A 16,475-nucleotide genomic window follows, 5' to 3' on the forward strand; every position below is an offset into this window, starting at 1 on the left:
TTAAGAAGATCGACATCATATCAAGTATCTTTTCTAATCATAATAGTATGACAATAGAAATCAACTACAGGAAGAAATCTGGAAAAAATAAAAACATATAGATACTAAACAATGTGCTACTAAACAACCAATGGGTAAATAAAGCAGTAAAAAAAAGGAGATCAAAAGACACCTCAGGACAAATGGAAGTGGAATCACAAGGTCCAAAACTTACGGGATGCAGCAATCAGTTTTAAGAGGAAAGTTTATAGCAATACAGGTATACCTCAAGAAACAAGAAAAATCTCAAACAACTTAAATTTAAATATAAAGGAACCAGAAAAAAGAACAGGCAAAGCCCAAAGTTAGTAGAAGAGTGGAAATAATAAAAAAGCAAAGAAAATGAATGCAATAGAGACTTTTAAAGATAGAAGAGATCAACAAAACCAAGAGCTGTTTCTTTGAGACAAAATTAATGAATCTTTAGCCAGTCTCATCAAGAAAAAGAGAAGGCCCAGATAAAATCAGAAATGAAACAGGAGAAATTACAACCATAAACATACAATCATAAGAGACTACTACAATTATATGCCAACAAATTAGACAACCTGGAAGAAATGGATAAATAGCTAGAAACATATGGTCTTCCAAGACTGAATCAACATAAAATAGAGAATCTGAATAGACCAATTACTAGTAATTAAATTGAATCAGTAATCAAAAAATTCCAACAAACCCCGTCTATGGGGTCCGACTCTGTGCGACCCCATAGACAGCAGCCCACTAGGCTCCTCTGTCCCTGGGATTCTCCAGGCAAGAATACTGGAGTGGGTTGCCATTTCCTTCTCCAATAATCAAAAAACTTCCAACAAACAAAAATCCAGGACAAGATGGCTTCACAGGGAATTCTACCAAACATTTAAACTTCTCTAATTATTCAAAAAAAAGAGAGAGAGAGAAGGGAACGCTCTCAAACTCAATCTATAAGGCTAGTCTTACCCTGATACCAAAACCAAACAAAAACACTACCAAAAAAGAAAAATTACAGGTCAGTATCCCTGATGATCATAGATGCAAATATCCTCAAAAAATATTAGGAATTCAAATTCAACAATACATTGAAGAAAATCATACAACATGATCAAGTGGGATTTACTCCAGGGATGCAAGGACTGTTCAACATCCACAAATCAATCAACATGATAAAGAACATTAACTAAACAAATGATAAAAATCACATGATCATCTCAATGGGTTCAGAAAAAGCACTTGAGAAAAGTTAACATCCATTTATGATAAAAATTCTCAACAAAGTGGGTATAGGGGGAACATGCGTCAACATAATAAACACTGACAAACCCACAGTTAACCTCATATTCAAACAGTGAAAAACTGAACCGTTATCTTCTAAGATCAGGAACAAAGCAAGGATATACACTCTCATCACTTTTATTCAATTTGGTTTTGGAAGTCCTAGCCACAGCAATCAGAGAAGAAAAAGAAATAAATCTAAGTTGGAGAGGAAGAAGTAAAAGTACCACTGTGTGCAGATGACATAGTACTGTACACAGAAAATCCTAAAGATGCCACTGGAAAACTACTAGAACTCACTAATGAATTTGGTGAAGTTGCAGGGTATAAAATGAATACAAAGAAACATGTTGCATTTCCATATACTAACAATGAACTATGAAACAGAGAAATTAAGGAAACAGTCCCATTTATCACAGCATCAAAAAGAATAAAATATCTAGGAATAACCTACCTAAGGAAGTAAAAGACCTGTACTTGGAAAATTCTAAGACAATGATAAAATAAATTGAAGATGACACAAATAAATAGAAAGATATACCGGTCTTATGAACTGGAAGAATTTATATTGTTAAAAATCCATACTACCCAAGGCAATCCACAGGTTCAATGCAATCCTTATTAAAATACCAATGGCATTCTTCACAAATAATCCTAAAATTTGTATGGAACCACCAAAGACTCCAGATAGCTAAAACAATCTTGAGAAAGAACAGAGCTGGAGGTATCACATTGTCTGATTTTAAACCAAACTACAAAGCTATAGTAATCAAAACAGTATGGTACTGGCAGAAACAGCCATTTAGATCAATGAAATAGAGTAGAGAGTGCAGAAATAAACCCACACTAATGTGATCAATTAATCTACAATAAAGGAGGCAAGAAAATACAATGAAGAAAAGACAGTCTCTTTAGTAAATGGTGTTGGGAAAACCAGACAGCTACGTGTAAAAGAATGAAACGACCCCATTTTCTTATACTATATACAAAAAATAAACTCAAAATGGATTGAAGGCTTAAGTGTAAGACCTGAAACCATAAAAATCCTAGAAGATAACATAGTCAGGACACACTTTGGCATCAGTCTTTGCAATATTTTTTGATCTGTCTTCTCAGGCAAGGGCAACCAAAGCAAAAGTAAACAAATGGGACCACATCAAGCTAAAGAGTTTTTACACGGCAGCAGAAACCATCAACAAAAATGAAAATGTAACCAACTGAATGGGAGAAGATATTTGAAAATGATATGTTCAATAAGGGGTCTATCTCCAAATATATGAAGAACTCATACAACTCTATATTAGAAAACCAAACAATTCATTTTAAAAATGGGCCAAGGACCTGAATAGACATTTTCCCAAAGAAGGCATACAAATGGCCAACAGGCTCATGAAAAGATGCTCATCAGTCATCTGGGGAAATCAAATCACATGGAAATCAAAACCACAAAAAAATATTATCTCACATCTGTCAGAATCATGATTATCAAAAAGACAAGAAATAATTAGTGTTGGCAAGAATGTGAAGAAAAGGGAGCCCTTGTGCCCTGTGGATGGGACAGTAAATTGTTGGAGTCACTATGGAAAACTGTGGAGATTCCTAAAAAACAGCAATAACAACAACAACAAAAAAACAATGTTTAAATACGATTACCTTACCATCGGCAGTTCTTCTCTGGGGTACGTCTTGGGTAAAAACACCAACTTAAAAACATGTATGCACCCCCCTGTTCATTGCAGCATTATTTACAATAGCCAAAATATGGCAGCATGTTCCTTAATAGATTAATGGATAAAGAAGAGGGAGTATACACGTAAAATGGAATATTACTTAGCCATTGAAAGGACCAAAGTTTGCATATTTTGAGAACATGGATGGACCTAGAAGGTTATGCTAAGTTTAGAAGTCAGACAAAAACAAATATCATATACCACTTACATGTGGAATATAAAAAAAATAAAAACAAATGAACAAACATAACAAAACAGAAACAGAGTCATAGATACAGGGAATAAAATAGATGTTGCCACAGGGGAAGGGAGTAGGGGAATGAAATAGGTGAAAGGGATTAAGAAGCATAAACATCAAGTTACAAAACAAGGAAGTTTCAGGGACGTAATATACAGGCATACCTTTTGGGTCAGGTTCCAGAGCACTGCAATAAAGTGACTATCACAGCAGAGCAAGTCACAAGTTTTTTGGCTTCCCAGTACATATAAAAGTTTACACTATGTATGTTTATACTACACTATTAAGTGTGTGACAGAATTATATCCAAAAAATGATGTGCATTTCTTTATTTTTAAATCTCTATTGTTAAAAAATGCCTACCATCACCTGAGCCTTCAAGGAGTTGTAATCTTATTCCTGGTGGAAGGTCTCGCCTCCAAGTTGGTGGCTGCTGACCAGATTGGTGATCGCTGAAGGTCGGGTTGGCTGTGGCAATTTCTTCTAATAAGACAGTGAAGTCTGCTGCATTGATTGACTCTTTCATGATGATTTCTCTGTACAGTGTGGTGCTGTTTGATAGCATTTTACCCACATAGAACTCCTTTCAAAATTGGAGTTGGTCTTCTCACACCCTGCTGTTTATTTAGCAACTAAGTTTATGTAATACTCTAAACCCTTTGTTATTTCAGCAGGCTTCACAGCATCTTCACCAGGAGTAGATCCCATCCCAAGAAACTACTTCCTTTACTTATCCATAAGAAGCAACTCCTCGTTTGTTTCCTCATGAGACTGCAGCAGTTCTTCAGGCTCCACTTTGAATTCTAGCTGCCTTGCTAACCACCACATCTGCAACTCCTTCCTCCACTGAAGGCTTAAATTCCTCCAAGTCATTCACAAGGCATAGAATCAACTTCTTCCAAACTCCTGTCAATGTTGATATTCTGACCTCTTCCCATGAACCACAAGTGTTCTTAATGGCATCTAGAATGGTGAATCCTTCCCCGAAGGCTTTTTATTTACTTTGACCAGATCCGTCAGAGGAATCACTATTTATGACAGCTGTAGCCTTATGAAATGTACTTCTTAACTAATAAGAATTGAAATTCAAAATCGGTCCTTGATTCATGGGCTGAAGAATGGATGTTGTGTTACGGGCATAAAAGCATTAATCTCACTGTACATCTCCACCAGAGTTCTTGAATGACCAGGTGCATTGTCAGTGAGCAGCAATAGTATGAATCTTTTCCCTGGGGGTTAGTAAGTATTCAGTAAACATGTTGCAAACAGATGTGCTGCTATCGAGGCTTTGCTATTGCATTTATACAGCAAAAGCAGAGTAGACTGAGCATAATTCTTCAGGACCCTAAGATTTTCAAATCTTAGGCTTCTACTGAAAGTCACCAGCTACATAAGACCCTAACAAGAGAGTCAGCCTGTCATTTGAAGCTTTGAAGCCAGGCATTGTCTTCTCCTAAGTATGAAAGTCCTAGATGGCATCTTCCAATAGAAGGCTGTTTTGTCTATGTTGAAAATCTGTTGTTTAGTCACTAAGTCATTTCTGACTTTTTGCAACCCCATGGACTATAGCCCACCAGGCTCCTCTGTCCATGGGATTTCCCAGACAAGAATACTGGAGGGGATTCCCATTTCCTTCTCCAGGGGATGTTCCTAACCCAGGGACCCAACCCATGTCTCCTGCTTGGCAGGTGGATTCTTTGCCGCAGAGCCACTAGAGAAGCCTCTATTTACTGTTGCCACCATCGTTAATTGTCTTAGCTAGATCTTCTGGGTAACTTTCTGCTGCTTCTACATCGGCACTGGCTGCCTCACCTTGCACTCTTATTACAGAGACAGGGTCTTTCCTGACATATCTCATGACCCAACCTCTGCTAGCTTCAGACTTTTCTTCTGCAGCTTCCTCACCTCTCAGCCTTCAGGGAATTGAAGAGAGTTAGGAATCCCAGGGACAGGGGAGCCTGGTGGGCTGCCGTCTGTGGGGTCGCACAGAGTCGGACACGACTGAAGCAGTGCATCAGCAGCAGCAGCAGCAGGGCCTTGCTCTGGATTAGGCTTTGGCTTAAGAGAATGAATGTTGTGGCTGGTTTGATCTATCCAGACCACTACAACTTTCTCCATATCAGCAGTAAAGCTGTCTCACTTTCATTTGTACATTCCCTGGAGCAGCACTTTGCACTTCCTTCAAGCACTTCTCCTTTGCATCCGTAACTTGGCTCACTGATGCAAGAGGCCTAAGCTTTCAGCCAATTTCTGCTTTTGACATGCCTTCCTCACTAAGCTTAATCATTTCTAGCTTTTGATTTAAAGTGACAGATATGCAACTCTTCCTTTCACTTGAGCAATGGGGCCATTGTAGGATTATTAATCGGCCTGATTTCAATCTCGTTGTGTCCCAGGGAATAGGGAGGCCTGAGAAGAAGGAGAAAGGTGGGGGGAAGACCAAGCAGTAAAGTCAAAACACACTACTTTTATCAGTTGAGTTTGCCATGTTACATGTGTGTGGTTTGTGGTGCCCCAAAACAATTATAACAGTAACACCAAAGATCACTGATCACAGATCACCAAAACAAATATGATAATAATGTAAAAGTTTGAAATCTTGTAAGAATTACCAAAATGGGGCACAGAGACACAAAGTGAGTACATGCTGTTGGAAAAGTGGTGCCTACAGACCTGCTCAACAAAGGGTTAACACAGACCTTCTGTTCAATAACAACAATGCAGTGTTTGCAAAGTGTAATAAAGCTAGGTCTGCCTGTATAGTTGGTAAAATCATAATAACTGTATGGTAATAGGTGGTAACTAGATTCCTAGTGGAGGTGATTTCGTAATACATAGAAATATCAAATCACTATGCTGTACACCTGAAAGTAATATAAAGTCATAAGTCAACTATACTTCAATAAAAATTTTAATAAGTAAATAAAAGAACGCTGAAACATTGCATCAGTAATAATATAGAACATAAGCATTTGCGGCAATGGCTCCAACAGGGAGGAAGCCAGGGAAGGTGAGATCTGGGGACAGGGTGCCAGGGGTCAGAGGCGAAATTGTGGGGCCCTGTCTCCAGAGGGAGATTCTGAATGCAGTTTGGGGAGAAATGCAGGAGAGGGGTTCCAGAGAAGGAGGCGGGAAAGGGCTGAGGGCAAACGGGGAGCCCTATGCTCGTGTGCAGTGTGCCAGCACCCCCCTTTGCTGCTCCGGGCCCCCAGCCCCCCTCCTTCCAGCCCCTGTGTGTTCTGACAGGCAGGGCCCTTGTACCGAACCAGGAATGGAGCCGCGCCCCAGCCCCAGCCCAGGCTCTCTCAGGCAGGAAGCAGCCATGCGGCCCTTCGGGCGGTTTTCCTAAGAGCTTTTACTGCGGGCAGCAGGGGAAGCAGCCAGGTCCACGGCTCCTTCCACATCCGCTCCATCCTTGCCCTGCATCCCCACCCTCTCGCTTCTCCATGTGGACCCTGTGGGAAGGGGGAAAGCTCTGAAAGCCACCATGGTGAGTGTGGGACGGACACAGGGCCCGTCCACGTAGCACAGAAAACAGTGCGCAGGGCTCCTGCTCCAGGGCTGCGCGGGGGCCGCGTGAGTGAGGCCGCGCGAGGGCAGGGGCAGCGCGGGCGGGAAGCGAGAGGCTCCGGGGAGGACATCTCGCATCACTCGCTTGCCTTCAAAGACTCCTGCCACAGCCTCTGTAAGCCAATATAGGGTCAAATGAGAAAAGAAGAGAGGGAGGTCGACAGGGCCCCATGTAGAATAACCAGTCCCGAAGGTCACCTTTACATGAGGGCGTAAGTCACAATGAATTTATATACGGATATATACATAGAAACACACCTGCATGATAGTACTGTCTATATATTGCTTGTTGGTAGTATATTAAAACTCTAGATTATCATGGAGTTTAGCTGATATGAAATATTCATGTTCTGTGTATTGTAAAATGAACAGAATTTTAGAAACTAAAAACTGACTTATAACAATGTTTGAAAAAGAGAAAATATTTTCTAATATATCATGTTTGGTGCGTCTCCCCATTTTTCACTCCACAGATTGGTTTACAAATGGTTTCTTCTAATCTACAAACTCAGCTGTGCATTTGGTGTTGTGGGTTATTTGGCTATCATATTTACAATGTGTGGATTCCATTTATTTTTCAGGTAAGTATCTCCAATTAAGATATTGATGTCTCTAAGCACTTACTTGTAGCATTAACCTGGTCAAGTTCTCAGTGTCTGGAAGCCACATTTGGCCCTGCAGTTTTCCAGGGACGCACTGTTTATAGGGCTATCATTGGTATCATAGATGCCACTGGGGGACACTAGTAAAAGGAAAATAACACTCAGATTTCAAAGTTTTTAAAAAATTATAAGCTTTAAAGACATCGTCATTAAAAGTTGGCCTATATTTGTTAGAGCAATTTTTATTGAGCTAAAAAGTTCCCTTCTACAAAATTCTTAAGTCTCATATCCCTCTATATATCTTTCTTCTTTAAACCCCTAAAGCTATGCTATCCAACACAGTAGCTGCCAACCCATGTAAATACTGAGCATGTAAAATATGAAATAAGAGGTGCTGTAAGTCTAAAATACACATTGAGTTTCAAAGATCGTATAAGAAAATCATTTTATGATTACATGAGATGACAGTACTCTGGATGTTTTAGTGAAATTATTTGATCTGTTTCTTTTTACCTTTTATTTGTGGCTATAAGAAAATTTTTAATTATGTCCAATCTGTATTCCCATTGGACAGCACTGCTCTAGAATTTTGTTTCTGCTCTAAATCTCTTCTGCTGGAGGCATTTAGTAAAAGAGGAAACTGAGTACTTAGACAGTGAAAGAGAAGTGAAGAGGTAATGGGGCAACAAAGTCTAGGGAGAAATAAAGGAAGTTGGGATAATAATATCCATGACTCAGAATCATGTTTCCACTGGGAAGATGGCTGCTGAGATGTGCTGTGAGTGAGGTTCTCAGGGGCAGAGCTGTAATCAACCTGTGTGTTGGAAAGGAAGTGTGAGACATACCACTGTGGATGGTGGACATACCAGCTGTGGAAAACCACTCAAATGAAAATCCCTGGAATATGTCTCACGTCAAAATTCCTCTAACTCTGGGACCTCCTTGGTGGTCCTGTGGTTGGGACTCCAACTGGGGGTGCAGGTTCGATCTCTGGTCAGTGAACTAAGATCCCACAGGCCACGTGACCAAAAAAAAATTACTCTAAATCTCTGGAACCTTAGAAATTTGAAAGGCAGAAGTTAGCTACCCATAAGTCATAAAACAAGGAAGGAAACTTGATGGAGACCCAGCCCTGGGGGGAAGGGCTCTTCCTGTGGCAACACAACAATCTGATTTCATAAATATTTCATGCAATTTTCAGAGAGGGAACTCCTACCATTCCCTAGGAAGAAAGAGATAGAATACAGCTGTACAGATCTATTATTGTTTGTTTAAGCTATAGAAAGACATTGAATTATTCTTGCAGCATACTATCTATATTATTTTAATGTGTGTAAAATATTTTTTTACTTTTATGAAGTCACTTGGGACTGTAGTTATCCCCAAAATATTATCTGTATGATTTTAAGATCCTTATCCAGGAATTCTCCTATAATGAGGTGTATGAAGAACCTAACCCTTCAGATGGGAAATGAAGTGAGAATCGTTCAGTTGTGTCTGACTTTGCAAACCCATGGACTGTATGTAGGCTGCCAGGCTCCTCTATCCATGGAATTCTCCAAGCCAGAATACTGGAGTGGGTAGCTTCTCCAAGGGACCTTCCCAACCCAGGGGTTAGGGAACCCAGGTCTCCCACATTGCAGGTGATTTCTTTACCAGCTGAACCACCAGAGAAGCCCTCAGATGGGAAGGAACTTTTTTTTTCACTACTAATTGTCGTTGAACACAATTGTATTGAGATTCTTTTCTCTGGAACTACAAGTTTGTTGCTACACTTTTTATCAATTAGACTATAAATCCATGCTCCCCTGGGCGTAGAGGAAAGGTCATCTTCATTCTTCGTCACTGCCCCAGTTTGGAAGGATGAAGCTGCCCACTGTGTTGGAATGCCCAGTTCACAACACCAAAAGACCTCTGCCCTCCAGGTCTGCACAGCTGTACCATTCCCTCCTCAAGTTAACAGAGCACAGAAACCACCAGTAGAGGGTTCCAGAGAGAGACAGACCCCCACCTCCTCTCCTCTCTCCACTTCCTTCCTGCCTCAGGCAGATCCCCAACTTCCATTGCTAGTATTAGTGACTCTTGCAGAGGGAGCAAATCGAAAGTGTGATCATTAAGATCCAGATATGACATCAGGAGCTAATCATTCACTTTTTAAAGAAACCTTTACCTTTAGAAAAAGAAGGCAGTGGGTCGCAAACTTGACTGGTGCCAGCGTCAGCAACTCAGCCACCAGAGTCGGGGTGCACGGGACCCAAGACCTGTGGCTGCCAGTTGCTCGAGGGAGAGATTAGTCAAGCCAGAATATTAGCCAGATAAATTTAAGAAAAAAAAAAAGAAGGCAGTGGGCGGGGGGTGGGGAAGGGGCTGATTCACGTTTGTTATATGACAGAAACCAACACAACATTGTAAAGCAATTATCCTCCAATTAAAAATAAATTAAAAAAAAAGAAATAGTTGTTGTAGAGAATCCTAGTGTATTTGAAATATCCAACTTGCAAAATAAAATTTTTTTATTAATACATGGCACTATGGCATAGTAACAAATGACATCAAAATGTGAACTTAATCCCTGTACCAGTTGTCAGGTTAAGCAATCATTTTTCCTAAGTCCCCATTTTTCAAACCAAAGTATGGCTAATGATGTCTATCTCCAATATTTTTAGGTAAGATTAAGTATTTGAAAGCATTCTGTAAAATCTAAGTTTGATCACAGGAATCAAACTTCTCAGCCCTAGCTACTGTCCAGACCCCACCCCAAGCCACTTAAATTAGAGCCCTAGAAGATAGTGTATTAGTATATACTTAAAATCTCCCCCAGGTAATCCTAACATACAGTTAGGGCTGAGAACCATTGGACTATTAAAGAGGTTCTTCATGTTAGCTCCCCACTGCAATCATCCTTGTCTGGAGAGCCTCCAAAAATATTGCTGCATGGGCTCCACCTCCAGAGAGCTAATGTAATTGGCCCAGGGTGCAGCCTGCAGATGGAGGTTTTTTACAAGCTGCCCAGGTTTTCCCACCGACAGCCAAGCTTGAGAACCTCTGGTTAGAGTTGGCTTGTCTCAGCACTGCAGTCCAAAGAAGACGTTAAACACTCTTTCAAGAATTATTTCGTCCACTTAGCCTTGAGTGGTAAAACGTAAAGGAATGGAGAGAATTTTAAATTCACTTAAAAAAAAGAAACACTAAACAAATAAATGAAGGAAAATACACTCAAGGTTCTGTTAGATACCATGGCAAGAAATACTTTCCAAGCTGCAGTCCTTCCCAAGACCAACCCCCCCCCGCCCCACCACCACAAGATGCCCATTCTTACTTCCCTTGGCTGTTGTTTTCAATAGAATCAAAGCTAGAGATTCCATGGATTTTGGCATCGTGTCCTTGTTCTATGGCCTCTACTATGGAGTAATGGGGAGAGACTTCGCAGAGATCTGTTCGGACTACATGGCTTCTACTCTAGGGGTAAGCGTTGCTTTCATTCTTTGAAATCATTTTTGGTATGTAGAAAAATGGTCTCATCTTACACATTTGTGACCATTTTCAGAAATAGGTGTTATTTGGTTCTATCAGCCCAACTGCTCCTTGGATTCTCCGGGTGTCAAATTATCTGGAAGTAACCATATCTAGCATACTCCAATTGCCAACATTTAAAGGTTTAGTAAAAATTAATCTAAAAAATAAAAATAAAGAATTAGTAAAAATTCAGCAATAACAAAAACCCTTTATCTGCCGATGCAAATAAAAGTCATATTTGATGCACATAAAGCACTTTAGAATCAATCAGTACCTCAGGGTAATAATCATCATAAAGATCAGTTATTATACAGCATTTGAAGAAATAGAAGAGATAAAATGTGTGCTAAATGTGTTCTGACTGTGTATTGTCCCCTGGAATTAAAAAAATCACTAATAGTTTTTTTAACGCTCTTAAAATTAAAACTCAGAATGGACACACTTTCTGGAAAGATGGATTCCAGATGCAGATATTAGGAGTAACCATCTGTGGTCTAACACACGCGCATCTCTTAAAAACTTACATCCCAAAGGTTCCGGGTGTGACCAGTGGTTTCAGAAATTCCACATCTCTGTCCTCTACCAGTCTCTTGGCACACATCCAGGTATGAAATGGAGAAACCGCTGTGAGCAGCGAGGAAAGACTGGCCTTCTGGACTGTGTTCTCCCCTCCACTTACCGGTCAGGACCTAGTCGATAAGGCCTTTGTTTCATCCCCCACCTCCCCTTCCCCATCTCTGTAGACTCCATCTTACTCTTTCTCTAGAGCCTGGAGTCCAACTTCTGTGGTGGAATGCTGGAATGGCCAGCCTTGTGTCATCTCTAAGACAGCTGCCTTTCTAGTGAGGTCTAAGGCAAGCACAGAAGGGAGCATTTTCACTCCCAGTGCCTCCAACAGAAACCAGAGCCATCCCCCTTCTACAAATTTCCAAAGCCTCTTGTGCCTGCTTGTGGACAGGAGAGGAAGAGTTGAATTTCCTCTGTTCTCCAGTGGACCAGGAAGAAAAGATTTAACCTAGCAAAAGAACAAAGTCTTTAAACCCCAGCTTTACAGAGATTCCTCACCTGATTCCATCCCACCAGTCTATGACGTCTTGTCATCTCCTGCCATCCTCGTTCCAACCACCAAGTACTGTCTCAAGCCATTGGCACAACCACCAGTGACTTCAACTGATGGTGTGTGTGTGTGCACGTGTGTACATGCACTTATTCATGTGCTTGTGACAGAGGTAAAGAGGAAGCACCACACCAGTGCCTGAGCCCCACACTAATTAAGTCAGACTCTGGGAGTGGAGCCAATGCATCTGCTTTGTTTTAAAAGCTCCCTAGGAAAAGGAATAAGCTATTAAGCCATGCAGAAAGTTGGATGAGTCGTAAATATATAGTGCTAAGTGAAAGAAGCCAGTCTGTACTCTATGATTCCACTTATATGACAATTTGGAAAAGGTACAACTGTGGAGATGCTAAAGAGACCAGTGGTTGCCAAGAGGCTTAGGGAGGGAGCAGGGTTGAATGTGTGAAGCACAGGGAATTTGTTAGAGTGGTGAAATTATTCTGTATGATACTCTAATGGTGAATGCATGACACTATGCATCTGTCAAAATCAACAGTACTTTATAGCAGAAAGGTTAAACCTTAAGTGTGCAAATCTAAAACAAGTCATGTAGGATGTCAGGAAATGCCAGGATAGAATGCGGACTGTGACAAGAGAATTCAACTGTATTACAAATGTGTAAAATAACCTCTCTGAAGTCGGGGGGACAGGGGAAGTGCTGACCTAAGTCTCTTTGAAATGAGTGGAGATCTAAGATTAAAAGCAAAAGGAACTGTATGTAAGCACTGCACTCCATTAAGTAAGTTCCCCTCAGGGCTATGGGGATACCCTGATACCACTGCGCATGTATTCTGGAACTGGACTCCAAATGAATGGAAGACTGGTCATGGAAGCTATGTTTCTTGCTCTCAGAAGGCTATATACACGCAAGGAGAGAAGGCTAGAATGATCTGTGAATGGATCAGAGACATCAGTCTGAACTGGTGTTTAGCTTAACATAGATTGAAAGTGAAAGTTTAAAAGTGAAGTCGCTCGGTCATGTCCAACTCTTTGCGACCCCATGGACTGTCAGGCTCCTCCGTCCATGGGATTTTCCAGGCAAGAGTGCTGGAGTGGATTGCCATTTCCTTCTCCAGGGGATCTTCCCGACCCAGGAATCGTACCCAGGTCTCCCGCATTGCAGGCAGATGCTTTACCATCTGAGCCACCAGGGAAGATACATATAACATAGATTATAAGTATCTTAATGTAGATGATATACAGAGAAATATTTTATAGATACGTGTATACACATGGGTTAGAGTATACAGATATATTTCCTTGCTTTGTCAACTAAGAAGCCCTGGAAGCAATGACAGCTTAGTAGCAGTGAGCACACAAAGTGCTCCGATCTTGTTTTCTAATACCAGTCTATAATAAAAGGAAACAGTGTTCCTTGGGAGAACGTCTGATTCTGGGTCTTGGCAGGGAACATACAATATGAACCTAGAGTATTTTGTAGGGCCAGAAAGTAAGGAGGCTCTCAAAAAAAGCCCACACAAGAAAAAACCCACAATGATGAGGCTATGTCAAAGAGACACAGAAGCCAAGGCTGAAACAATTTGAGCAACACAGTAGCAGTAGTATTCGTAGTAAATAGTATTGGGTTATAACTCGAAGTTTAGAATAAATATCCATGAGTCCACAGTGAAATAAGTGAATGATTGAATAGATAGATATATAAATAAATGAGAACAGACAAATCTATTCAGACAAATTCCACATAATTTATGGAGATATTCCACCTTTAAGAGGTTGCATGGTTAACTTTTATGTGTCAACTTGATTAGGCTCTCGTATCCAGTTGTTTGACCAAAGATGAGTCTACATGTTGCTTTGAATGTATTTTGTAGCTGTAATTAACTTTAAGGGAAAGCAAATATCCTTGAAAATATAGATGGGTCTTTAAGCTAATAAGTCAAAGACGTTAAGGGTAAAAACTGAAGTTTCTCAGAGAAGGAGTTCTGCCTCAAGTCTGAAAACTCTTTCCAGAGTTCGGCCTGTTAGCCTGCCCTCCAGGTTCCAGACTTGCCAGCCTCAGGTCTTTAAAATGAGTCTCTCTCTCCCTTCCCCCTTTCTCCCTCTCTGCCCACTCTCCCCCGACCCACATGCATGCATATCCTCTGTTCCATTTCCCTGGAGAACTCTGACTGATACAGATGTGGACCATAACTCCTAACTCCCCACTCCCTAAGTGTGAAGTGCTCGTGGTGATGGTGATTTCCTTCCAAAGAGTACAGTGTAGAAAGAAGTAAAAGAAGTAAAAGGTAGTTGTAGAGTGGAGAAACTTGACAAACACTACCTCAAACTCAGTAATCAAGGTCAACATCAGCAACGATGGATCATGTGGACTGCACGCACCCTTGCTACGATGTGGTAAGGGTGGCATTTCACCTCTGTTCTCTTCTTCCCTAAAACTCATAAGCTCAGCATAATCAAGAGAAAAACACATTAGCTAAAATCCAAGTGAAGGACATTCTATAAGCACCGCCCCCACCCCCAAACTGTCAATCATAGGGAAAAAAAGTCTGAGAAACTGCCAAAGCCAAGAGAAGCCTAAAAAATAAAAAAAAGAGAGAAGCCTAAAGAGATAAGACAATTAATGGTATCCTGGATGGGATTCTAGAACAAAATAAGGACATTTGAGAAAAACCAAGCAATCTGAACAAAGTATAGACTTGATTTCATAATAATGCATCAGTGTTGGTTCATTAATTGTAACAAATGTACCACCCTAAATGTAAAATGTTAATCACAGGGGAAACTTGGTATGGAAACTCTATTCTATCTTTGTATCTTTTACATCTAAAACAATTATAAAATAAATATTTTATTTTTAAAAAAGCTTCTTAGACATTCTAATGTGCTGCCAATGTTGGGAATCGCTCCTCATCCACAGCCCTGGGGAGATGCAATGTCCCAAGTTAGAATTCTAAATGCGCTGCTTTCTAATGGGATTAGTCTTCATACTCCCTATAGTCAGATGGGATTTTATTTAAATTGATTAAAATTTTAATTATATTAAAGTTAATTAAAAGATACATAGATGTCTGGGATTACTTGAGATCTGGGAATCAGAGTCTCAGGAGAATAAGGAGAAGGGTCAGGTTCTGGGTGAATTTAAAAAGCTTCCCATGTCATTCTGAACTACAGCCCTCGATAAAACTGTTCCTCTTAAAGGATTCCTCAGTGGAGAAGTTAGGTGGTTACAATTAGCGATGTGTTTTGGGGCTCAGTGGGGTTTTGCCTGGGAAACCTTCACCCCACAGTAGCATTGTTCTATGGGAAAACACGTTTCAAGTTCTAAAGCAGCAGAGAAACGGTGAAGCCTCTATGTCTTCCAGCTGCCAGTGGCTTCCCTGTGTTCACAGAATGATGTGTGCTCTGGGCCTGTCCCCCAACAGTTCTACAGCGGCAGTGGGATGCCCACCAGGAGTCTGTCGGACGACATCTGCGCCGTGTGTGGGCAGAAGATCATTGTGGAACTTGATGAGGAAGGGCTCATTGAAAACACCTACCAGCTTTCATGCAAGCATGTGTATCCTTTTCACGGGAGGCCATTTGGCCTTCCTCAAGCCGGGAGATGGAAAATCAGGGAAGACTGTCCCGTCACCCCCTCCTCCTTTGTCTCCTCCTTCTCCCCACTTCCTTCTGCCTTGCTTAGCTCCCTTCACCAAACCCCAAGCCTTTATGCTCCTGTCCATTTTCTTATTGAGACTCTCTCTGATCCCTGATGAATAATGAACTGCTCTTAGTTAACAGGTGGTAAACCTCTTTCCCTCCTCCTCCCCACCCTCCTCCTCCCCCAGTAATTGCTTTTTTAAAAGGAGTCTTCAGGCCACACGAACAGGAGGGCCGCAGCATCTGAGCAGAGGCTGGCTGGGAGAGCCGGTGAAGCCTTAAGCACACAGGTAGCCAGTGAGGACCAGGGGAGAGAGGGTGGGGAGTGAAGAACAGAGTGCAGTTTCAGCTGCAGGGCAGAGCTCAGGACTTGCCTGGCGGAGCCCTTGTCTGAATCTCACAAGAACAAGAATGACAATGTCCAGTTTTTTTACTCTAAGGATTGAATAAATGGAATCTGTCCAGATTAAACAGAATCAAATCATGAGTGCTACACATCTACGGTATTAATGGTGGCGTGTTTTACCTGGAAATAATTCTCAGGAACCTGCTTGTGTCCACAGTGGTGATGGGGAAAGCCAAGTATCAGCTTTGGTCTTGAAAAGAGGACACCTTCAATTACACTTGGACCATTTGATTCCCTGGCCTATGGGTTGTGCCCCAAATCACTATCCACCGGAGAAGGGATCTTTGGGGGCCAGACCAGCCTGGCCCTGGAAACCAGCACCCTCTGGGACTCCAGCAACAGTGAGGAAGGGCTCCATGTGCTGAGAGATGCTGGCATCAAGAGCCCTGGGCCGAGGCTGCACTGCCTG

General features: G+C 41.3%; 1 protein-coding gene across 1 annotated transcript in view; it reads left to right on the top strand.

Annotated features, from left to right (window-relative positions):
- RNF175 (ring finger protein 175) overlaps nucleotides 1-16,475 on the top strand; it is a 65,938-nt gene that overhangs the window by 44,460 nt on the left and 5,003 nt on the right. Inside the window, exons 5-7 of the mRNA XM_010840723.1 lie at nucleotides 7,302-7,409; nucleotides 10,775-10,895; nucleotides 15,444-15,577. Coding sequence (XP_010839025.1) covers nucleotides 7,302-7,409; nucleotides 10,775-10,895; nucleotides 15,444-15,577 — 363 coding nt within the window. The remainder of the gene's footprint in view (nucleotides 1-7,301; nucleotides 7,410-10,774; nucleotides 10,896-15,443; nucleotides 15,578-16,475) is intronic.

Source organism: Bison bison, unplaced genomic scaffold (genome assembly GCF_000754665.1).
Source record: "Bison bison bison isolate TAMUID 2011002044 unplaced genomic scaffold, Bison_UMD1.0 scf7180017864146, whole genome shotgun sequence".
Lineage (NCBI taxonomy): Eukaryota > Metazoa > Chordata > Mammalia > Artiodactyla > Bovidae > Bison > Bison bison.